The sequence below is a fragment of the Aegilops tauschii genome, chromosome 1 (genome assembly GCF_002575655.3).
Source record: "Aegilops tauschii subsp. strangulata cultivar AL8/78 chromosome 1, Aet v6.0, whole genome shotgun sequence".
Taxonomy (NCBI): Eukaryota; Viridiplantae; Streptophyta; class Magnoliopsida; order Poales; family Poaceae; genus Aegilops; species Aegilops tauschii.
Window position 1 is genome coordinate 338715208 of NC_053035.3, and position 25402 is coordinate 338740609.

Genomic DNA, 25402 nt, shown 5'->3' on the forward strand with positions numbered 1-25402 from the left:
ATCTTGGAGTTAGTGTGGACATTTCAAGAAATATAGGAATACTTCGGTCTCGCCGATATATTTCATATTATTTTGGACAAATTCCGTCAAATTTTGACGAAATTTTGAACCCTACAATATAGTTCTACTTACGCACACATGTGTGTACGTATCAAATGTATGATGAATCGACGAAGGGAGAGCGTTTACATCTGCTTCCCTTCCATCGTAAATCATACACATACACTACTACAGCAAACCACTACTATAGCGTACGCATCTGAGCTGCCTCAGCGGTCGCACCCCAACCCAAACCCTGTACAATACATAATGTGCACATACGTACCGCATACACGCTCTTATACGCGTGTACGCGCGCGTACGTACGGACATACGGACACTAGCTACGCATACGCAGCTAGCTCATCAGAAGCTGATGGGGTAGACGTGCTGCATGTTGGGGTAGAAGAGTCCCCAGTTCTGCTCCACGCCGCTGTCCTTCTGGTTCTCGTTGAACATGGAGAAGACGTAGGTCTCGATGGCGCCCGGGTGGCGCGGGGTGCCGCGCCCGACGTGGTTGATGAGGTACTGGTTGTAGATCCTGGCGTTGGCCGGAGTCGCCGCCGTGCCGCCGCCTGAGGGCCACCCGCTCTCCGACACCACGAGCTTCACGTTGGAGCCGCCGTGCTTGGCCATGGCCGTGTAGAAGGCGTCCACGGTGGTGTCGAACAGGTTCTGGTACCCGTAGGAGCCGTCCTGGACCACGGTGCCGGATGCGGTGAAGAGCGCGTAGCTCATGTCCATGGCGCTCGGGTTGTAGGCCCAGGCCAGGTACGGGTAGATGTTAGCCATGAGCGGCGCGCCGGTGCGGGCAAGGAACTGCACCACGGGGCCCATGAACGCGTCCGCCTCCCCGGTGAAGGACCCGGCGGAGGGCGGGCTGTACACGCCGAGAATGGCCTGCGACACCGACGTGGTGACCTTGATGTGGCCCAGCCCAGCGGAGGCGAGCGCGCCCTGCACGTTCTTCATGGCCGGGACGAGGTTCTGGGTGGCGCCGCCGGCGACCTCGTTGCCGACGCAGACGTACCGGAAGGAGACCTTGGGGTAGGCCTGGATGTTGCTCCTGACCCACGAGGCGGCCGCAGCTGGGCTGGCGGCGAGGTTGGAGAGCACGTCGTTAGGCGCCCCGACGACGACGTTGACGCCCGTGCCGCCGACGGCCTGCAGCGCCGCCTGGTCGGGAGCGTACAGCCGCATGGAGTTGATGCCGTTGGACTTGAACATGCTGACGACGGTGCTCGCCGCCGGCAGGTTGTTGGCGCTCATGCCGTAGCACACCCCGATGGACTCGACGCCTGCGCGCAAGGTACATGTAACTTTGGTTAGTTAACCTTCAGAAAACTATTTATTACAGCTCCATACAAAATTATTCACACCAAGCTAGTACTGTTCCATTGCCATAGAAAATTCCTCCCCGTGATGACATGCGATTGAATATAAGTAAAAAAGAAATGGAAGGAAAACCAATAAGCAAGAATGGCGGCGATGCATGAACACACACACAGCCTTTTGACCTGTTGGCGAGGGATAATACTAACTCCCGAAAAGGACGTTTAACTGAAATCTTGTAAGCATGCATCCATGCATGCGTGTAGCTTCTGGCTTTGCATGTTTTTTATCTCTTCGTCTCTAGACTTTGGTGGCTGATTCGCGACTTAAATAATGTTTTTTACAGTCACGAGTTGGTGTCAGATGCACGCACACGGCCGAGGAACATTGCTATTTTCGCGGCCGGCGCCTTGACCGACTTGTCACTAGCTAGCTAGTAGGAGTAGCTACCACGAGCAAGGAGAAAAAGGAACTTGATAAATATAAGGGAGTGCCTAGAACTCATTTAGATGAGATATAATTTGGTCTCATTCACCTTGAAAACGAAAACAAAAACAACCCAAGTCAGCACACACGCATCTTATAGCATCACATTCAATGGCTATAAAAGGTGAATGAGACCAAACTATATCTCATCTAGATGGGTTCTAGCAAAACTGTAAATATAAACCTTTGGCTACTCGTGCCCGGAGGGACAACCTTAAAGGAAGGAATGAACTTTGACTAGCTTCCAGTGCAGTGAATCTTTTACCCTAGCTGATTTGCTTGGTTTACCAACTAACTCTACCCTAATTTAGTAAAGTGTCGCACTTGAGAGTTGGTACTGACGTACTGTGCATCAATTATGCAAGTTTTTTTAACAGTACATGTACTCTTAAGAATGCAAATGGTATGTCATAAATTGTGTAGTACTTGCACGGCACTAGCCAGTTGGATTTATTAAACAAGCGGACCAGGAATATTGTAGGGGGGCAGAGTAGAGGTCGACCACACGTACATGGCAATTGGCAGGAAGCCTAGGAATACATGGAGAGGGAGAGTAGAGACCTCATGCGTATACATACATGCTGGGACAAATCAAGTTTCTGGTCCAACGTCCGCAGCACGGCCGTTGGATAGTCCACATACGATCGATGTGGATCGCCACGGCGTGCATGCATATGCATGCCCTCCGGCTGCTCCTAGCTAGCTACGGTCCAATTAACGGTCTAGCTCACGTGCATGACAAAGTACTCCATATAAGTACACGCCACTTAATCCTCCTCTTAACTTCCTGCTCGATCAAGTGCCAACTACTACTAGCAGTACCACTACTACACTAACCTACTATCCTATGTCATAATTCTTTTCAGGCAGACCAAACTTGGAAATGGAAAGGCCAGCAGAACCAACACCTGGGTTATAGAGTTAGTTAGTGGCTAGTGATCGGTGGCGTCATGTACCATAGGTCGATCAGTTGCACTTTGAAGATATGATGCAAGTGAGTTAGTTACTATAACTGGCAGCTGGTGCAATCATTTTCGTTAATCTTAAAGAATGGAACAGTGGCGGTACTGGCTAGCTGAAATGAGTAGGACCACCGGACTGGCCGGCCGGTACGGCATCGTCCATCGCTGAAAAAACGTCAAGATGCGACCGGCAGCGGACCAAAGGAATAGGAAAAAGATGGTTAGCGACGGGTGGTTCAGCAGTAGTTGCACCCAATTAATCAGGGAACAAACCACCAATTAAGTGGTAGGGCTCGTGTCAACAGTGCTAGGGCGACACTGTCAAGACATGCATGCACAACTTTGCATGCAGGGAAGAAGAAAAACTTTTAGTTCAAAAAAAGAAGAAAAACTTTCTAGGTGATTAACATGACACTGGAGAAAGAGACACTGGCTTAGCTACTTGTAGGTCGTTAGTTAAACCTTCTGGCTTTGTAAAAAGATGGCTAACTGACATGCATGATCACCAAACGTTTCGAGACTTCATTTGCAAGCTTTTGTTTGATGCTTTATAGTGCACGATCAACTAGATTAATTTATAGTTAAACAGTTGAAACTATCTAGAAATATCGTTTTCATTGCTTTTAAGGTATTAACTTCCTCGTGGAAAACCTAGAAGTACCTCTTTCAATGTTTTACGTATTATCTAGAAAATATCATTTTTGTTACTTTAAAGATATCAATTTCCCTGCGGAACACCTACTTCTTGCAACGTTTTCTTCCCTAGAAAAAACACACAGAAGATTGATTACACGTGCACTTTTATCTTGGTGCATGCGAATCATATATTGAAATATATACTCTGCAGCAAATTCCAAGACTCAAAATTATTTTAGTGAAAAACGATTTTTACAAATTTACCATCTCTAGTTTTCAAAAAATATGTGTGAAAAGTTACTGTGCTCCCATGCATGATGGACGCATCAAGATAGAGAATGAGACCGGCGGGCGCCGATTAGGCTTTACCACGCGACTGATGGCGCGGGAAGAATAAAACGCAGAACGAAAGCGACATGCACCAAAACAGTGTACTGTGCATCTAAAAAAAGAGGAAGCTATACTGTGTGACGTTGGTGGGAGAGAGATTTATGTGACCATGCGTACACCATGGCTAGCTACCTTACCTAGCTAGCTAATTCTTCTCTTAAAGAAAGCTAAGATTAACGTACGTATTACTCTCTTCTAAGCAAACTCCCTGCATGACTTGCATGAGAAAAACTGTACCCAATCATTTGGAGAGAGAGAGAGAGAGAGAGGGAATCACTTTGTGGGATGGAGGCGAAGGCTCCGAGGAGCAATGCCAGAGCGAACATGGAGGCAACACCTTGGCTCGCCATTCTCTTTGTCTCTCTAGCTGCGTTGAGGGTGTGTGGGTGTGTGTATGTGTCTTTCTTTCTCTCGCTCTAAAGCTCTTGTTGTTTCTTTTCTGGTGAGGCCACAACGGGGCGCCGGCCCCTTATATAGGATCCGAGGAGACAGTTTGGTCCAATCCACTCGCAGGCGCGCAGGCCCAACGCCTCCAGCGACATTTATTTAGCCCGTTGCGATTGACTACCTAGGCCGTTTGCATGCGTCACCCCCTTCTCACAGTGTCTGTCTGGTGGTGGGCAGAGGTTATCCGGTACACCAGGTTGTTGTTGCAGGTAGGCAAGGGGGATAATTCATTCATTCATAGTGGCACCAAACAACTTTTGAAAAAATAGTTTGAATTTTGGACTCCACCCATGATGTACCATGAAAGTGAAGTTTCTAGGTCAATGACGGGTCGCGCGGCGTCGGATATGTTCACGTCTTACTCAACGACATTCGGCGGCGGTTTTTTCACGGGAAGACCGTGTTCGGTGGATATCCGACATAACTTACGTAAGAAGAATTGAAAGCACGAAGCCTTGTTGGCGATAATTTTTTTTTACCTTTGAAGTTGACATGACTTACGTAGGAAGAACCGGCGCTACGGTTTTGTCGGCTTCGATGTTCTTTTTATCGTGAAGTGACATATATACAAAGGAAACGATATTTTAGTAATGAATATCCGTGATCAATTTAAAGAGATTTGGAGTAATACATCAGAAGCCTTTCGTCACTCTACCTTTTACTACATCATAGTGGGGTCTATATCACTTTTATTTCTACATATAATTGGTTTTGTAACTATATTGCAAGAAATCAATAATACGTGTCATAAGAACATTTGTGTTTTTGGTGTACCTAATTAATTTACATCTTTGTCAAACGGACCACAGAATTACTTGAACCACTTTAATTAAGCATGGCCGTATACTTTTTCAAACAAGACCTATCCCACTAAACTTTTGGACTTGTTGTCTCAGAAGAGAAGGCATTGAGCCCATCAGCCTTACAATTAAAAAGATGAAAGGGAGCTTTATTAGGAATTGCCATAGAAACACAACACTAAGACTTTGTCTAAGCGCACCATACAAGTGAGCTTTTGGCGTAAACACGCATGGTTTTCCCTTGTGGCATGGTGTTGCAATAACCTCGGCAACAAACTAAGTACTACGTCTCTCCCTCCCAATCCTAGTGATCAGGTGGGATATCCAGATCCGGCCGTTGATAGTTCTTTTACATACAGTATGTGTTGCTATCAGTGGAGTCCGGCCGGCTATGCAACTGCTTTCTAGCTTAGTATAAGTGTTAATGACGAGATAATATTAGGTGCACCAAATGTGTAGATTACAGTTAATACGAATATATAAACTGTACGATGACTCGGGACATATTTCGGTGAACAAATTATTCGACCGGACAAATTGTATTTAAGAACCGGTCGTGTGTAGGATTAGCTAGCATGCAGCTGGTCTGCTTGGACATATTGGTTTGGGTTAACACCTGCATATGGCTGGCTGATGAGAAATTTCCTATTGGTGGCTTAGCAGCCCAGCTTTTTGACACATATAAGCTGGGCTGCCCTCTTTTGGCACACACATATATTGAATTGGTCCTATATGCTACCTAAAATGATCTTCTTGAGACATGCGTTTTGTAGCGAGTTGTATATTGATCAACTTGTGGTTATGATGATGCTTCCAATTAGTACCGTGCATGTAGCCAAGTTAGTCTCTGGCACATCATTGGTTCTGAATTCCACTAGAGGTGCCTAGTTTGTCCTGGTTTATTCAAAGGGTTGGCAACCCCTTTTTTCAGAAAGGAGGATTAGCAACTTACCACCAGGATTACATACTCTCATGCTTACTAAAACCTGAAAGTCCGAGCCTATTTATTTGATACAAACCAAAAAAGTACTCCCTCAGTAAAGTATTATAAGAGCGTTTAGATCACAAGACATACTTATCTGATATGGTTGAGAATACTAGAGTCATCTTTGATCCATGCGAGCATGTGCACATTTGACTTAAAACCTTTCGCTTTGCTAAAAATCGGTGTCCACCGATTTTTGAAAGGGACCATTATATTGTGGTCGAAATCACGCATAGCCCACAAAGGAACCTAAAGAAGAAGAAAGCACCCACAACACACATGCATACAGCTAGCTAAGCAACAGCATACTATGTATGTATACAACTTAATTGATCGGTGCCTCCCAACAATTCTGGTTTGATGGAGTTGGTTATCTTGCGCTTTTGCTTAATCCCGCCTATGTGGACACCCATTTGCAAGGTCACCAGCACCGGCCCCGCGGCCTTGTCCTACCCCCATGTATGGATGGATGGGAACCTGCTTTGCCTCGTCGGATCGGACGGGGAGGGCCACATGGAAAAGTGCACTCTATCCATATTTCCCCGGGCTTATGTGGACGCAGGGGAACAGCATGTCCTGTCAGGGATCTGGCGCGTGCGTGTCCTCCAGGATACATGTGTGTTTCATCCTGCCTAGCTACCTGACCTGGCCGGCCTGATCATCATCATCATCATCATATCAGGCTGCTTAGGTGTTGGTTTCATCCGTATGATGATCAAGTCCCTGTCGTCGTAGTGGGGAGAGAGTGGTAGTTAATATGTGTGGATTTTAATATAATGCTGTATTCGTTTGTGGGCATCGTGTCCTCTTTTTTTTCCCTTTTGGATCAGCATCGATCTAGTCATCCATCACTTTGCTGGAACGGAAATGCTGATTGAATCGGTTCCCTGTTCAACTGTGCACTACTTGCTCAAGAAAGATACCTAGCTGATATGTATGGAAACTGCAGCAAACTGCCGGTACAGAGGAGGATATATCATAAAAACATTTTTTTTACATTTAAAATATTTTGCATTTTCATACCGACAAAATCATGCGTTGCAATAAGAGTATTTACAAAGACAGAAATCTTGAACCTACAGTCAAATTATTACGGAGAGATCTTACGGGAACATGTATCGACTCCTCTACTAATCCCTCCACCCTGAATTTCATGTGGGGCCCACTTTGATTTCGAACTAATTCCTCTAATCCCTCCATGTACTCCCGTAAAGACCTATCCATACAAAAGGTTCGTACCTCTAGCATTATACTCTTCAAAATAATCTATGATTACGTCATATGTCGTATGTTTCGTCCGAAACCCCCACGCCCCCCTCCCTCCATGTACGCTCTCTCCCCACCCTCCATGGGTTTTCCACCCCCACCAATTTTTCTATTCTTTCCCCCACACGGTTTTCATCGGACCGGCTAAGCTCTTTCTCTACTTCTCTATATCTATCTCCACCTTCTCTATCAATATCTCTTCTCTACTTCTCTACTTCATATGTTTATCTCTATCTCAATATTTAAAAAGAACCTAAGGTTTTGGCATACATTGTATGTTTGATCTGGCACCACCACGTCTCTCCCTCCACGTACACTCTCTCCCCACCCGCCATCGGTTTTCTATTCTTTGCCTTAGACAATTTTCATCGGCTAATTTCTATCTCTACTTCGATATCTCTATCTTCTCTATTTCTTCTCTACTTATCTCTACTCATCTAATTTAAATCTCTATCTCTATGTTCAAAAAGAACCTACGGTTCTGCCATACGCCATATGTTTTTTCCGCCCCCTCCCTCCCTCAACGTACGCTCCATCCCCGACCCTCCACCGATTTTCCGCCCCACCTTATCCACACAATTTTCGTCAAATCGACTAATCTCTTTCTCTGCTTGTCTATTTCTATTTCTATCTCTATCTCTTCTCTACGTCTCCACATTATATCTCTATCTCCATGTCTATATTTTAAAAGAACCTAAGGTTCCATCACAGGTCGATGTTTCTTTTGACACCCTCACATCTCTCCTTTCATGTACGCTTTGTCCCCACCCTCCATCGGTTTTCCGCAATATAGGGTTTTCACGCATCGGTTGAAAGATCATATTATCCCCTAAGTGATTTTGGTATTGATGAGAACAACAATAGTGTCCTAATTGTGTGCTTGAGTCTATAAATAGATCCACGAACATATTCAGAGGCAAGCATCTTATTGATTTTGGGTTACTTGGCTCGTTAGGAAAGTCGTACTATAGACGGGGCGCACCGTGGAAATATGGTGGGATTCAGATGATGTCACTGACAAAAATGCACCCACAATATGACAGTGTCCCGGATATGGGGCCTCCCACAACGTCGTTGAAGGAAATATGCCCTAGAGGCAATAATAAAGTTGTTATTTATATTTCCTTATATCATGATAAATGTTTATTATTCATGCTAGAAATGTATTAACCGGAAACTTGATACATGTGTGGATACATAGACAAAACAAAGTGTCCCTAGTATGCCTCTACTAGACTAGCTCGTTAATCAAAGATGGTTAAGTTTCCTGACCATAGACATGTGTTGTCATTTGATAAACGGGATCACAACATTAGGAGAATGATGTGATGGACAAGACCCATCCGTTAGCTTAGCATAATGATCGTTAAGTTTTATTGCTATTGCTTTCTTCATGACTTATACACATTCCTTTGACTATGAGATTATGCAACTCCCGAATACCGGAGGAACACCTTGTGTGCTATCAAACGTCACAACGTAACTACGTGATTATAAAGATGCTCGACAGGTGTCTTCGAAGGTGTTTGTTGGGTTGGCATAGATTGAGATTAGGATTTGTCACTCCAAGTATCGGAGAGGTATCTCTGGGCCCTCTCGGTAATGCACATCATGATAAGCCTTGCAAGCAATGTAACTAATGAGTTAGTTGCGGGATGATGCATTACGGAACGAGTAAAGAGACTTGCCGCTAACGAGCAAGGTATATTTGTATTTTTAGTTTAATAGATCTGAAAATAAAGCAAAGGAAAAGTAGATCGCAAAGGCAAATGTATGAGAAAGAGACCCGGGGGCCGTAGGTTTCACTAGTGGCTTCTCTCAAGAAAAATAGCAAACGGTGGGTAAACAAATTACTGTTGGGCAATTGATAGAACTTCAAATAATCATGACGATATCCAGGCAATGATCATTACATAGGCATCACGTCCAAGATTAGTAGACGGACTCCTGCCTGCATCTACTACTATTACTCCACACATCGACCGCTATCTAGCATGCATCTAGTGTATTAAGTTCATGGAGAAACAGAGTAATGCAATAAGAACAATGACATGATGTAAACAAGATCTATCTATGTAGAGATAGACCCCATCGTTTTATCCTTAGTAGCAACGATACATACGTGTCGGTTCCCCTTCTGTCACTGGGATCAAGCACCGTAAGATCGAACCCACTACAAAGCATGTCTTCCCATTGCAAGATAAATAGATCAAGTTGGCCAAACAAAACCCAAATATCGGAGAAGAAATACAAGGCTATAAGCAATCCTGCATAAAAGAGATCAAAGAAACTCAAATACTTTCATGATATAAAAAGATAGATCTGATCATAAACTCAAAGTTCATCCGATCCCAACAAACACACTGCAAAAAGAGTTACATCATATGGATCTCCAAGAGACCATTGTATTGAGAATTCAGCGAGAGAGAGGAAGCCATCTAGCTACTAACTATGGACCCGAAGGTCTACAAGGAACTACTCATGCATCATCGGGGAGGCACCAATGGAGGTGGTGAACCCCATCCGAGATGGTGTCTAGATTGGATCTGGTGGTTCTGGACTCTGCGGCGGCTGGAATTGATTTTCGTCGACTCCCCTAGGGTTTCTGGAATATTGGGGTATTTATAGAGCAAAGAGGCGGTCTGTGGAGCACCCGAGGTTGGCACAACCCACCAGGGCGCGCCCTGGTGGGTTGTGCTCTCCTCGGAACACCCCCCCAGGCGCAACCTTGGCCCATTAGGTGTCTTCTGGTCCATAAAAAATCTCCGTGAAGTTTCATTGCATTTGGACTCCGTTTGATATTGATTTCCTGCGATGTAAAAAACATGCAGAAAACAGCAACTAGCACTTGGCACTATGTCAATAGGTTAGTACCAAAAAATGATATAAAATGATTATAAAACATCCAAGATTGATAATATAACAGCATGGAACAATCAAAAATTATAGATACGTTGGTGATGTATCAAGCATCCCCAAGCTTAACTCCTACTCGTCCTCGAGTAGATAAGTGATAAAAAACAAAAAATTTGATGTGGAATGCTACCTAACATGTCATATCATATTCTTTTCTTTATAGCATGGACATTTGGACTTTTATATTGTTCAAAGCAATAGTCTAGATTTGACATGATAATTTAAATACTCAAGCATATCAACAAGCAACCATGTCTTTCAAAATATCAACGCTAAAATAAGCTATCCCTAGCCCATTATGCTCAAACATTGACCCATTCATGAAACACACTCGCATATTAGCTACACCTAATACTCAAGTAACGATCATATTGCCTCCTAGTTGGTGCTTTTATAAGAGAAGATGGAGACTCAAATTCAAAAATAAAAATTGCATAAAGTAAAAGAAAGGCACTTCGCGGAGGGAAGTAGGGAATTGTAGAGGTGCGAGAGCTCAAAGCGAAAAAATTAGAGATAAAAACATTTTGGGAGGTGTATCCTTCCCACCAATGAAAACGACTTAGATTTCCCAACACTTTCCATGCTAGATATATCATAGGCCGTTCCCAAACAGGAAATAAAGTTTATTCCTTTTTCAACCATACTTTCACTTTCCATGGCTAGCCGTATCCACGGTTGCCCTCCATACCAACACTTTCCAGGGAATTTATTATTTGACAACATAAAGTAAATTCATTTTTCATTTCGGGACTGGGAATCCCTAATACCTTTGCCTTACTCTCGTGCAATGACAAGTGAATAAACACTCATCGTGAGAATAATACATCTAGCATGAAAAATATTAGCAACCCGTCACCGCTCCGCGAGCGGAACGAACACACAAAAGAGAAGTTTATTTTGAAAATTAGAGATGGCACTTACAAATTTGCTTAGAACGGTAAAAGAATACCGCATATAGGTAGATATAGTGGACTCATGTGGCAAAACTGGTTTAAAGGATTTTGGATGCACAAGTAGAGATCATACTTAGTGCAAAATGAAGGCTAGCAAAAGATTGAGAAGCGACCAACCAAGAAACGAATAATCTCATAAGCGAGCATTAAGCATAATTAACACCGAATAATGCACCACAAGTAGGATATAATTTCATTGCATAATTATTGACTTTCGTGCTTGCATAGGGAATCACAAACCTTAACACCAATATTCTTAATAAAGCATAATTACTCATCAACATAACTCACATATCACATCATTATATCTCGAAACTATTACTAAGAATCAAGTTTATTTTGTCCAATGATCTTCATGAATTTTTTTATTATATCCTTCTTGGATATCTATCACTTTGAAACTAATTTTCATATGTTGCTTTTGACAAGCTCAAACAAATATAAGTGAATATCATGAGCATAATTTTTATTTCTTTCTCTCAAATTAATTTAAGTGAAGCAAGAGATAATTTCTTCGAAAATACTAAAGCACACCGTGCTCAAAAAGATATAAGCGAACCACCAGAGCAAGTCCATAGCTCATAAAAAAATTAAGTGAAGCATAGAGAGCAACAAGTCATGGCATAACTTTGGCTCTCTCAAATAGGTGTGTCCAGCAAGGAATCAAGACTTAAAACACAAAATAAAACAAGCAAAGACTCATATCATACAAGACTCCAAGCAAAACACAGAGTATGTGACGAATAAAAATATAGCTTCGAGTAAAATACCGATGGTCGTTAGAAGAAAGAGGGGATGCCACTCGGGGCATCCCCAAGCTTAGTTGTTTGCTTCTTTTGGATAATAGCTTGGGATGCCGGGGAATCCACAAGCTTAGGCTCTTCTTAATCCTTATTCCTTCATCCATCGTAAGATAACCCAAAACTTGAAAACTTCAATCACACAAAACTCAACAAAACCTTCGTGAGATCCGTTAGTACAAGAAAATAAATCACTACTATAAGTATTGTATCAAACCAATTCATATTTTGTTCTTGCATTATATCTACTGTATTCCAACTTTTATATGGCAGAAACTCATCAAAGAAAACCATAGAGCCATCAAAATAAGCACACAACGCAAAGAAACAGAATCTGTCAAAACAAAACAGTCTGTAGCAATCTGATTTGTTAGAATACTTCTGGAACTCAATTTTTTTGAAAAATTAGGGCGACCAGGGTAATTTGTATATTAATCTATTACAAAAGAATTGGTATTTTATCACGCTCTGGTTAAAAATAAGAATTGTTTTCGTGAGCGCAAAAGTTTCTGTATTCAGCAAGATCAAATAACTATCACCCAAGAAGATCCTAAAGGCTTTACTTGGCACAAACACTAACTAAAACACAATCATAACAGTAGCATAATTGTGCAAACACTAAAAAACAGAAAGCAAAAAGAAAAAATAAATTTTATTCATTGGGTTGCCTCCCAACAAGCGTTATAGTTTTACACCCTTAGCAAGGCATAAAGCAAAGGATCTAAGTTTTGTCATCTTTGGTTCGAGATCCATAAGCTGTCCTCATGATTGATTAATATGGTGGCCTAATTCTTGTTCTAGGGAAGTGTTCCATACCCTTTCTCAAAGGAAATTGGAACTTAATATTGCCTTCTTTCATATCAATCACGGCACCGATAGTGCGTAAAAACGATCTACCAAGAATAATTGGACAAGACGGATTGCAATCAATATCAAGAACAATAAAATCTATGGGCACATAATTTCTGTTTGCAAGAATAAGAAAATCATTAATTCTCCCCATAGTCCTTTTAATAGTAGAATCCGCCAAGTGCAAATTTAAAGAGCATTCTTCAAGATCGGTGAGACCAAGCACATCACATAAAGATTTCGGAATTGTAGAAACACTAGCACCCAAGTCACACAAAGAAAAACACTCATAATTTTTAATCTTGACTTTGATAGTAGGTTCCCATTCATCATGCAATTTTCTAGGAATTGATACTTCTAATTCCATTTTTTCTTCAAAACCTTTCATCATAGCATCAACAATATGTTTAGTAAAAGCTTTATTTTGTTCATAAGCATGGGGTGAATTTATCATGGATTGCAACAAAGAAATACAATCAATCAAAGAGCAACTATCATAATTAAAGTCTTTGTAATCCAAAAGAGTGGGCACATCACTAGTTAAAGTTTTGACCTCTTCAAACCCACTTTCATCAATTTTGTCAACAAAATATTCACCCTCCGAAATATCGGGACGCCTTATAGCTAAAGTTGACTCTTCTCCAGTCCCTTTTTCATCAATCTTAACTTTACTAAACAAGGAATCAATAGAATAAACACCAATCATTTTAAGATCTTCATCACTTTTGCGAAAGTAATCACTAGAAAACGCTTTTTAAAACAATTCTCTTTTAGCTCTAAGCATAGCGGTTATTTTCTTACTTTCATCCATAGAAACATAGAGAGCTTTAATTGATTCATCCACTTTAGGCACAAAAAATTTCATCTTGAGATTTTCCACATCATGAGAAATTCTATCAACACTTCTAGACAGATCATCAATCTTATTCAAATTTTCTTCTATGGTAGTGTTGAAAACTTTTTGCATGTTGACAAATTCTTTAATATTATTCTCAAGATCAGAGGTGTTCCTATTATTATTATAAGATTGATTTCCATAGAAATTACCATAATTATTAGAGGAATTACTAGGAAAAGGCCTGGGATTAAAATTACCTCTATAAGCATTGTTATTGAAATTATTTCGAGAGATAAAATTCACATCTATGGCATCACTATTTTGCTCAATCAAAGTAGACAAAGGCATATCATTAAAATCAATAGGAGCACTTTTACTAGCAACCAATGTCATAAGAGCGTCAACTTTTTCACTCAAAGAAGAAATTTCTTCAACCGAATTAACTTTTTTACTAGTAGGAGCTCTTTCGGTATGCCATTGCGAATAATTTGCCATAATATTATCAAGCAATTTGGTGGCTTCACCCAAAGTAATTTCCATAAAAGTACCACCCGCGGCGGAATCTAAAAGATTACGAGAAACAAAATTCAACCCCGCATAAAAATTTTGTATGATCATCCAAAGATTTAACCCATGAGTTGGGCAATTCCTTAGCATCATTTTCATCCTTTCCCAAGATTGTGCAACATGATCATGTTCAAGTTGCTTGAAATTCATGATCTGGGTTCTAAGGGAAACAATTTTTGTGGGAAGAAAATACTTAGTGATAAAAGCATCTTTGCACTTATTCCAAGAATCGATACTATTGCAAGGCAAAGAAGAAAACCAAATTTTTGCAGTATCACGCAAAAAATGGAAATAATTTCATCTTCACCACATCATTGTCCACAACTTTTTTATTTTGCATATTGCATAATTCCACGAAGGTATTAAGATGGGACGCGGCATCCTCATTAGGAGTACCGGAAAATTGATCTTTCAAAACAAGATTCAGCAAAGCAGTATTAATATCACAAGACTCCGCACTAGTGGCGGGAGGAGCAATCAGAGTGCCAATAAAATCATTGTTGTTGGTATTTGAGAAATCACATAACTTGGTGTTCTCTTGAGTCATGATGAATACACAACAAAATTGCACTCAAAAACAGATCCGGCAAGAAAACGGCGAACGAAAAAGAGGGGCGAATAAAACGGAAAATTTTTGTGAAGTGGGGGAGAGGAAAACGAGAGGCAAATGACAAATAATGTAAATTGCGAGGAGATGAGATTTGTGAATAGGAACCTGTTATATGTTGAAGATCCTCCCTGGCAACAGCGCCAGAAATTCCTTTTGATGCGGCTCGAAGCTACGTCGGTATTTCCCCAAAGAGGAAGGGATGATGCAGCACCGCAGTGGTAGGTATTTCCCTCAGATATGAAACCAAGGTTGTTGAACCAGTAGGAGAACCAAGCAAAACAACGTAAACAACCCCTATGCACAGATAACAAATCCTCGCAACCCGACGTGTTAAAGGGTTGTTAATCCCTTTCGGGTAACGACGCCTCAAGATAGGCAAACAGACGTGAGATAAAATTGTAGTAGATTGATAGATCGAACGCCAAATAAAATAAATAAGAATAAAATGAAGCAAGGTATTTTTGTATTTTTAGTTTAATAGATCTGAAAATAAAAGCAAAGGAAAAGTAGATCGCAAAGGCAAATATATGAGAAAGAGACCCGGGGGCCGTAGGTTTCACTAGTGGCTTCTCTCGAGAAAAATAGCAAACAGTGGGTAAACAAATTACTGTTGGGCAATTGATAGAACTTCAAATAATCATGACGATATCCAGGCAATGATCATTACATAGGCATCACGTCCAAGATTAGTAGACGGACTCCTGCCTGCATCTACTACTATTACTCCACGCATCGACCGCTATCTAGCATGCATCTAGTGTATTAAGTTCATGGAGAAACGGAATAATGCAATAAGAACAATGACATGATGTAGACAAGATCTATCTATGTAGAGATAGACCCCATCGTTTTATCCTTAGTAGCAATGATACATACGTGTCGGTTCCCCTTCTGTCACTAGGATCAAGCACCGTAAGATCGAACCCACTACAAAGCACCTCTTCCCATTGCAAGATAAATAGATCAAGTTGGCCAAACAACACCCAAATATCGGAGAAGAAATACAAGGCTATAAGCAATCATGCATAAAAGAGATCAAAGAAACTCAAATACTTTCATGATATAAAAAGATAGATCTGATCATAAACTCAAAGTTCATCCGATCCCAACAAACACACCGCAAAAAGAGTTACATCATATGGATCTCCAAGAGACCATTGTATTGAGAATTCAGCGAGAGAGAGGAAGCCATCTAGCTACTAACTATGGACCCGAAGGTCTACAAAGAACTACTCACGCATCATCGGGGAGGCACCAATGGAGGTGGTGAACCCCATCCGAGATGGTGTCTAGATTGGATCTGGTGGTTCTGGACTCTGCGGCGGCTGGAATTGATTTTCGTCGACTCCCCTAGGGTTTCTGGAATATTGGGGTATTTATAGAGCAAAGAGGCGGTCTGTGGAGCACCCGAGGTGGGCACAACCCACCAGGGCGCGCCCTGGTGGGTTGTGCTCTCCTCGGAACACCCCCCCAGGCGCAACCTTGGCCCATTAGGTGTCTTCTGGTCCATAAAAAATCTCCGTGAAGTTCCGTTGCATTTGGACTCCGTTTGATATTGATTTTCTGCGATTTAAAAAACATGCAGAAAACAGCAACTGGCACTTGGCACTATGTCAATAGGTTAGTACCCAAAAATGATATAAAATGATTATAAAACATCCAAGATTGATAATATAACAGCATGGAACAATAAAAAATTATAGATAAGTTGGAGACGTATCACCCAAAAGGGGGTGGCGCACGCCCTCCCCATGGGTAGTCCGAATTGGACAAGGGGAGGGGACGCGACCCCCCTTTCCATCTTCTTCTCCCTCTCCTTCCCCCTTTCCCCTTCGATGAAAGTAAGGGGCGCCGAATTGGACTAGGAGTCCAAGTGGGACTCCTCCCACTTGGCGCGCTCCCTAGGTCGGCCTCCTCCCCTCTCCTCCTTTATATACGGGGGCAGGGGGCACCCCAAAGCACATCAATTGTTTCTTAGCGGTGTGTGGTGCCCCCCTCCACCATTTACTCCTCCGGTCATATTGTCGTAGTGCTTAGGCGAAGCCCTGCACGGATCACATCACCATCACCGTCACCACGCCGTCGTGTTGACGAAATTCTCCCTCGACAATTTGCTGGATCAAGAGTTCGAGGGACGTCATCGAGCTGAACGCGTGCAGAACTCAGAGGTGCCGTATGTTCGATGCTTGATCGGTTGGATCGCGAAGACATTCGACTACATCAACCGCATTGAGCTAACGCTTCCGCTTTCGGTCCACGAGGGTACGTGGACATACTCTCCCCTTCTCGTTGCTATGCATCTCCTAGATAGATCTTATGTGATTGTAGGAAATTTTTTGAAATTGCATGTTGCGTTCCCCAACAATGGTATCAGAGTTAGGTCTATGCGTAGATGATATGCACGAGTAGAACACAAAGAGTTGTGGGCAATCATAGTCAAACTGCTTACTACCAACGTCTCATTTTGATTCGGCGGAATTGTTGGATGAAGCGGCCAGGACCAACATTACATGACCACGTTCATGAGACCGGTTCCACCGACAGACATGCAACTTGTTTTGCATAAAGGTGGTTGGCGGGTGTCTGTTTCTCCAAATTTAGCTGAATCGAATTTGACTACGGCCGGTCCTTGTTGAAGGTTAAAACAGCAAACTTGACGAAACATCGTTGTGGTTTTGATGCGTAGGTAAGAACGGTTCTTACTAGAAGCTCGTAGCAGCCACGCAAAACTTGCAACAACAAATTAGAGGACGTCTAACTTGTTTTTGCAGGGCATGTTGTGATGTGATATGGTCAAGACGTGATGTGATATATGTTGTTGTATGAGATGATCATGTTTTGTAAAAGTTATCAGCAACTGGCAGGAGCCTTATGGTTGTCGCTTTATTGTATGAAATGCAATCGCCATGTAATTGCTTTACTTTATCACTATGCGATAGCGATAGTTGTAGAAGCAATAGTTGGCAAGACGACAACGACGCTACGATGGAGATCAAGGTGTCATGCCGGTGACAATGGAGATCATGACAGTGCTTTGGAGATGGAGATCAAAGACACAAGATGATCATGGCCATATCATGTCACATATTTTGATTGCATGTGATGTTTATCATTTTATGCATCTTATTTTGCTTAGTACGACAGTAGCATTATAAGATGATCCCTCACTAAAATTTCAAGGTATAAGTGTTCTCCCTGAGTATGCACCGTTGCGACAGTTCGTCGTGCCGAGACACCACGTGATGATCGGGTGTGATAAGCTCTACGTTCACATACAACGGGTGCAAGACAGCTTTGCACGTGTAGAATACTCGGGTTAGACTTGACGGGCCTAGCATGTACAGACATGGCCTTGGAACACTGAGACCGAAGGGTCGAACGTGAATCATATAGTAGATATGATCAACATAGAGATGTTCACCATTGAAAACTACTCCATCTCACGTGATGATCATACATGGTTTAGTTGATATGGATCACGTGATCATTTAGATGACTCGAGGGATGTCTATCTAAGTGGGAGTTCTTAAGTAATATGATTAATTGAACTTTAATTTATCATGAACTTAGTCTTGATAGTTTTTGCATATCTATGTTGTAGAGCAATGGCCCGTGCTACCGTTCCCTTGAATTTTAATGCGTTCCTAGAGAAAGCTAAGTTGAAAGATGATGGTAGCAACTACACGGACTGGGTTCGTAACTTGAGGATTATCCTCATTGTTGCACAGAAGAATTGCGTCCTTGATGCACCGCTAGGTGCAAGGCCTGCTGCAGGAGCAACTGCTAACGTTATGAACGTCTGGCAAGCTAAATCTGATGACTACTCGATAATTCAGTGGGCCATGCTTTATGGATTAGAATCGGGACTTCAAAGACGTTTTGAACGTCATGCAGCATATGAGATGTTCCAGGAGTTGAAGTTAATATTTCAAGCAAATTCCCGAGTTGAGAGATATGAAGTCTCCAACAAGTTCTATAGCTGCAAGATGGAGGAGAACAGTTCTGTCAGTGAACACATACTCAGAATGTCTGGGTACCATAACCACTTGACTCAGCTGGGAGTTAATCTTCTGGATGATAGTGTCATTGATAGAGTTCTTCAATCACTGCCACCAAGCTATAAAGGTTCGTGATGAACTATAATATGCAAGGGATGAACAAGACGATTCCCGAGCTCTTCGCAATGCTCAAGGCTGCGGAGGTAGAAATCAAGAAGGAGCATCAAGTGTTGATGGTTAACAAGACCACTAGTTTCAAGAAAATGGCAAAGGAAAGAAGGGGAACTTCAAGAAGAATAGCAAGCAAGTTGCTGCTCCCGGGAAGAAGCCCAAGTCTGGACCTAAGCCTGAAACTGAGTGCTTCTACTGCAAAGGGACTGGTCACTGGAAGCGGAACTGCCCCAAGTATTTGGCGGATAAGAAGGATGGCAAAGTGAAAGGTATATTTGATATACATGTTATTGATGTGTACCTTACTAATGCTCATAGTAGCACCTAGTTACTTGATACTGGTTTTGTTGCTCATATTTGCAACTCGAAACAGGGGCTACGGATTAAATGAAGATTGGCTAAGGACGAGGTGACGATGCGTGTCGGAAATGGTTCCAAGGTCGATGTGATCGCCGTCGGCACGCTACCTGTACATCTACCTTCGGGATTAGTTTTAAACCTAAATAATTGTTATTTGGTGCCAGCGTTGAGCATGAACATTATATCTGGATCTTGTTTGATGCGAGATGGTTATTCATTTAAATCAGAGAATAATGGCTATTCTATTTATATGAGTAATATCTTTTATGGTCATGCACCCTTAATGAGTGGTCTATTTTTGTTGAATCTCGATCATGGTGATACACATATTCATAATATTGATGCCAAAAGATGCAAAGTTAATAATGATAGTGCAACATATTTATGGCATTGCCATTTAGGTCATATTGGTGTAAAGCGCATGAAGAAACTCCATGCGGATGGGCTTTTGGAATCACTTGATGCTTGTGAACCATGCCTCATGGGCAAGATGACTAAAACTCCGTTCTCCGGAACAATGGAGCGAGCCACTGACTTATTGGAAATAATACATACTGATGTATGCGATCCGATGAGTGTTGAGGCTCGCAGCGGGTATCGTTATTTTCTCACCTTCACAGATGATTTAAGCAGATATGGGTATCTCTACTTAATGAAACACAAGTCTGAAACATTTGAAAAGTTCAAAGAATTTCAGAGTGAAGTGGAAAATCATCGTAACAAGAAAATAAAGTTTCTATGATCTGATCGCGGAGGCGAATATTTGAGTTACGAGTTTGGTCTTCATTTAAAACAATGTGGAATAGTTTCGCAACTCACGCCACCTGGAACACCACATCGTAATGGTGTGTCCGAACATCGTAACCGTACTTTATTAGATATGGTGCGATCTATGATGTCTCTTACTGATTTACAACTATCGTTTTGGGGTTATGCATTAGAGACAGCTGCATTCACGTTAAATAGAGCACCATCTAAATCCGTTGAGACGACACCATATGAACTGTGGTTTGGCAAGAAACCTAAGCTGTTGTTTCTTAAAGTTTGGGGTTGCGATGCTTATGTGAAAAGGCTTCAGCCTGATAAGATCGAACCCAAATCGAACAAGTGCATCTTCATAGGATACCCAAAAGAAACTGTTGGGCACACCTTCTATCATAGATCCGAAGGCAAGATATTTGTTGCTAAGAATGGATCCTTTCTAGAGAAGGAGGTTCTCTCGAAAGAAGCTGAGTGGGAGGAAAGTAGAACTTGATGAGGTAATTGTACCTTCTCTTGAATTGGAAAGTAGTTCATCACAGAAAACTGTTCCCGTGATGCCTACACCAATTAGTGAGGAAGCTAATGATGATGATCATGAAACTTCAGATCAAGTTACTCCCGAACCTCATAGGTCAACCAGAGTACGTTCTGCACTAGAGTGGTATGGTAATCATGTTCTAGAAGTCATGTTACTAGACCATGACGAACCTATGAACTATGAGGAAGCGATGATGAGCCTAGATTCCGTGAAATGGCTTGAGGCCATGAAATCTGAGATGGGATACATGTATGAGAACAAAGTATGGACTTTGGTTGACTTGCCCGATGATTGGCAAGCCATAGAGAATAAATGGATCTTCAAGAAGAAGACTAACGCTGATGGTAATGTTACTGTCTACAAAGCTCGACTTGTTGCGAAAGGTTTTTGACAAGTTCAAGGAGTTGACTATGATGAGACCTTCTCACTTGTAGCGATGCCTAAGTCTGTCCAAATCATGTTAGCAATTGCTGCATTTTATGATTATGAAATTTGGCAAATGGACATCAAAACTGCATTCCTTAATGGATTTCTTGAAGAATAGCTGTATATGATGCAACCAGAAGGTTTTGTCGATCCTAAAGGTACTAACAAAGTGTGCAAGCTCCAGTGATCCATTTATGGACTACTGCAAGCATCTCAGAGTTGGGATATACGCTTTGATAGTGTGATCAAAGCATATGGTTTTATACAGACCTTCGGAGAAGCCTGTATTTACAAGAAAGTGAGTGGGAGCTCTGTAGCATTTCTAATATTATATGTGGATGACATATTGTTGATTGGAAATGATATAGAATTTCTGTATAGCATAAAAGGATACTTGAATAAGAATTTTTCAATACAAGACCTCGGTGAAGCTGCTTATATATTGGGCATCAAGATCTATAGAGATAGATCAAGACGCTTAACTGGACTTTCACAAAGCACATACCTTGATAAAGTTTTGAAGAAGTTCAAAATGGATCAGTCAAAGAAAGGGTTCTTGCATGTATTACAAGGTGTGAAGTTGAGTCAGACTCAATGCCCGACCGCTGCAGAAGATAGAGAGAAAATGAAAGTCATTCCCTATGCCTCAGTAATAGGTTCTATCATGTATGCAATGCTGTGTATCAGACCTGATGTGTGCCTTGCTATAAGTTTAGCAGGGAGGTACCAAAGTAATCCAGGAGTGGATCACTGGAGAGTGGTCAAGGACATCCTAAAATACCTGAAAAGGACTAAGGATATGTTTCTCGTTTATGGGGGTGACAAAGAGCTCGTCATAAATGGTTACGTCAATGCTAGCTTTGACACTGATCTGGATGACTCTAAGTCACAAACCGGATACGTATTTATATTGAATGGTGGAGTTGTCAGTTGGTGCAGTTCCAAGCAGAGCATCGTGGCGGGATCTACGTGTGAAGCAGAGTACATAGCTGCTTTGGAAGTAGCAAATGAAGGAGTCTGGATGAAGGAGTTCATATCCGATCTAGGTGTAATACCTAGTGCATCGGGTCCAATGAAAATCTTTTGTGACAATACTGGAGCAATTGCCTTAGCGAAGGAATCCAGATTTCACAAGAGAACAAAACACATCAAGAGACGCTTCAACTCCATTCATGATCAAGTCAAGGAGGGAGACATGGAGATTTGCAAAACACATACGGATCTGAATGTTGCAGACCCATTGACTAAGCCTCTTCCACGAGCAAAACATGATCAGCACCAAGACTCCATGGGTGTTAGAATCATTACAGTGTAATCTAGATTATTGACTCTAGTGCAAGTGGGAGACTGAAGGAAATATGCCCTAGAGGCAATAATAAAGTTGTTATTTATATTTCCTTATACCATGATAAATGTTTATTATTCATGCTAGAATTGTATTAACCTGAAACTTGATACATGTGTGAATACATAGACAAAACAAAGTGTCCCTAGTATGCCTCTAGTAGACTAGCTCGTTAATCAAAGATGGTTAAGTTTCCTGACCATAGACTTGTGTTGTCATTTGATGAACGGGATCACATCATTAAGAGAATGATGTGATGGACAAGACCCATCCGTTAGCTTAGCATAATGATCGTTAAGTTTTATTGCTATTGCTTTCTTCATGACTTATACACATTCCTTTGACTATGAGATTATGCAACTCCCGAATACCAGAGGAACACCTTGTGTGCTATCAAACGTCACAACGTAACTGGGTGATTATAAAGATGCTCTACAGGTGTCTCCGAAGGTGTTTGTTGGGTTGGCATAGATTGAAATTAGGATTTGTCACTCCAAGTATCGGAGAGGTATCTCTGGGCCCTCTCGGTAATGCACATCATGATAAGCCTTGCAAGCAATGTAACTAATGAGTTAGTTGCGGGATGATGCATGATAACCCACAAGTATAGGGAATCGCAACAGTTTTCGAGGGTAGAGTATTCAACCCAAATTTATTGATTCGACACAAGGGGAGCCAAAGAATATTCTCAAGTATTAGCAGTTGAGTGGTCAATTCAACCACACCTGGATAACTTAATATCTGCAGCAAAGTATTTAGTAGCAAAGTAGTATGGAAGTAACGGTAACGATAGCAAAAGTAATATTTTTGGGTTTTGTAGTGATTGTAACAGTAGCAACGGAAAAGTAAATAAGCGGAGAACAATATGTGAAATGCTCGTAGGCATTGGATCGGTGATGGAGAATTATGCTGGATGCGGTTCATCATGTAACAGTCATAACATAGGGTGACACATAACTAGCTCCAATTCATCAATGTAATGTAGGCATGTATTCCGAATATAGTCATACATGCTTATGGAAAAGAACTTGCATGACATCTTTTGTCCTACCCTCCCGTGGCAGCGGGGTCCTAATGGAAACTAAGGGATATTAAGGCCTCCTTTTAATAGAGTACCGGACCAAAGCACTAACACATAGTGAATACATGAACTCCTCAAACTATGGTCATCACCGGGAGTGGTCCCGATTATTGTCACTTCGGGGTTGCCGGATCATAACACATAGTAGGTGACTATAGACTTGCAAGATAGGATCAAGAACTCACATATATTCATGAAAACATAATAGGTTCAGATCTGAAATCATGGCACTCGGGCCCTAGTGACAAGCATTAAGCATAGAAAAGTCATAGCAACATCAATCTCAGAACATAGTGGATACTAGGGATCAAACCCTAACAAAACTAACTCGATTACATGATAAATCTCATCCAACCCATCACCGTCCAGCAAGCCTACGATGGAATTACTCACGCACGGCGGTGAGAATCATGAAATTGGTGACGGAGGATGGTTGATGATGACGATGGCGACGGATTCCCCTCTCCGGAGCCCCGAACGGACTCCAGATCAGCCCTCCCGAGAGAGTTTAGGGCTTGGCGGCAGCTCCGTATCGTAAAACGTGATGAATCTTTCTCTCTGATTTTTTTCTCCCCGAACACGAATATATGGAGTTGGAGTTGAGGTCGGTGGAGCTCCAGGGGGCCCACGAGGCAGGGGGGTCCCCAGGGGGCAGGCGCGCCCCCTCCCTCGTGGAAAGGGTGTGGGCCCCTGGCCTTGATTCTTTCGCCAATATTTTTTATATTTTCCAAAAATAATCTCCGTGAAGTTTCAGGTCATTCTGAGAACTTTTGTTTCTGCACATAAATAACACCATGGCAATTCTGCTGAAAACAGCGTCAGTCCGGGTTAGTTCCATTCAAGTCATGCAAGTTAGAGTCCAAAATAAGGGCAAAAGTGTTTGGAAAAGTAGATATGACGGAGATGTATCAACTCCCCCAAGCTTAAACCTTTGCTTGTCCTCAAGCAATTTAGTTGATAAACTGAAAGTGATAAAGAAAAACTTTTACAAACTCTGTTTGCTCTTGTTGTTGTAAATATGTAAAGCCAGCATTCAAGTTTTCAGCAAAGATTATGACTAACCATATTCACAATAACACTTAGGTCTCATGTTTACTCATGTCAATGGCATAATCAACTAGCGAGCAATAATAATAAATCTCGGATGACAACACTTTCTCAAAACAATCATGATATGATATAACAAGATGGTATCTCGCTAGCCCTTTCTAAGACCGCAAAACATAAATGCAGAGCACCTTTAAAGATCAAGGACTGACTAAACATTGTAATTCATGGTAAAAGAGATCCAATCATACCCAATATAAACTAATAGTAATGGATGCAAATGACAGCGGTGCTCTCCAGCTGGTGCTTTTAATAAGAGGGTGATGACTCAACATAAAAGTAAATAGATAGGCCCTTCGCAGAGGGAAGCAGGGATTTGTAGAGGTGCCAGAGCTCGATTTTAAAGCGGAGATAAATAGTATTTTGAGCAGCATACTTTCGTTGTCAACATAACAACCAAGAGATGGCGATATATTCCATGCTACACACATTATAGGCGGTTCCCAAATAGAACGGTAAAGTTTATACTCCCCCTCCACCAACAAGCATCAATCCATGGCTTGCTCGAAACAACGAGTGCCTCCAACAAGCAACAGACCCAGGGGGAGTTTTGTTTGCAATTATTTTGATTTGATTTGCATAAAGCATGGGACTGGGCATCCCGGTGACCAGCCATTTTCTCGTGAGTGAGGAGCGGCGTCCACTCCTCTTGAGAATAACCCGCCTAACATGGAAGATACAGACAGCCCTAGTTGATATATGAGCTATTCGAGCATACAAAACAGAATTTCATTTGAA

The 25402-nt window shown here is 41.9% G+C and overlaps 1 protein-coding gene and 1 long non-coding RNA gene across 2 annotated transcripts; one reads left to right on the forward strand and one right to left on the reverse strand.

Moving 5' to 3' along the window:
* Nucleotides 1-16: 16 nt before the first annotated feature.
* On the forward strand, nucleotides 17-2938 carry LOC141021784 (uncharacterized). Its single transcript, XR_012182926.1, has 2 exons — nucleotides 17-1807; nucleotides 2023-2938. It is a non-coding gene; the product is annotated as an uncharacterized lncRNA (long non-coding RNA).
* On the reverse strand, nucleotides 32-4431 carry LOC109780553 (lichenase-2). Its single transcript, XM_020339139.3, has 2 exons — nucleotides 4123-4431; nucleotides 32-1337 (listed from the first exon to the last, which is right to left on the reverse strand). Exons 1-2 carry the CDS (start codon nucleotides 4193-4195, stop codon nucleotides 406-408), a joined length of 1005 nt encoding a protein of 334 aa, XP_020194728.1. The 5' UTR covers nucleotides 4196-4431; the 3' UTR covers nucleotides 32-405.
* Between the last annotated feature and the right edge of the window lie 20971 nt (nucleotides 4432-25402).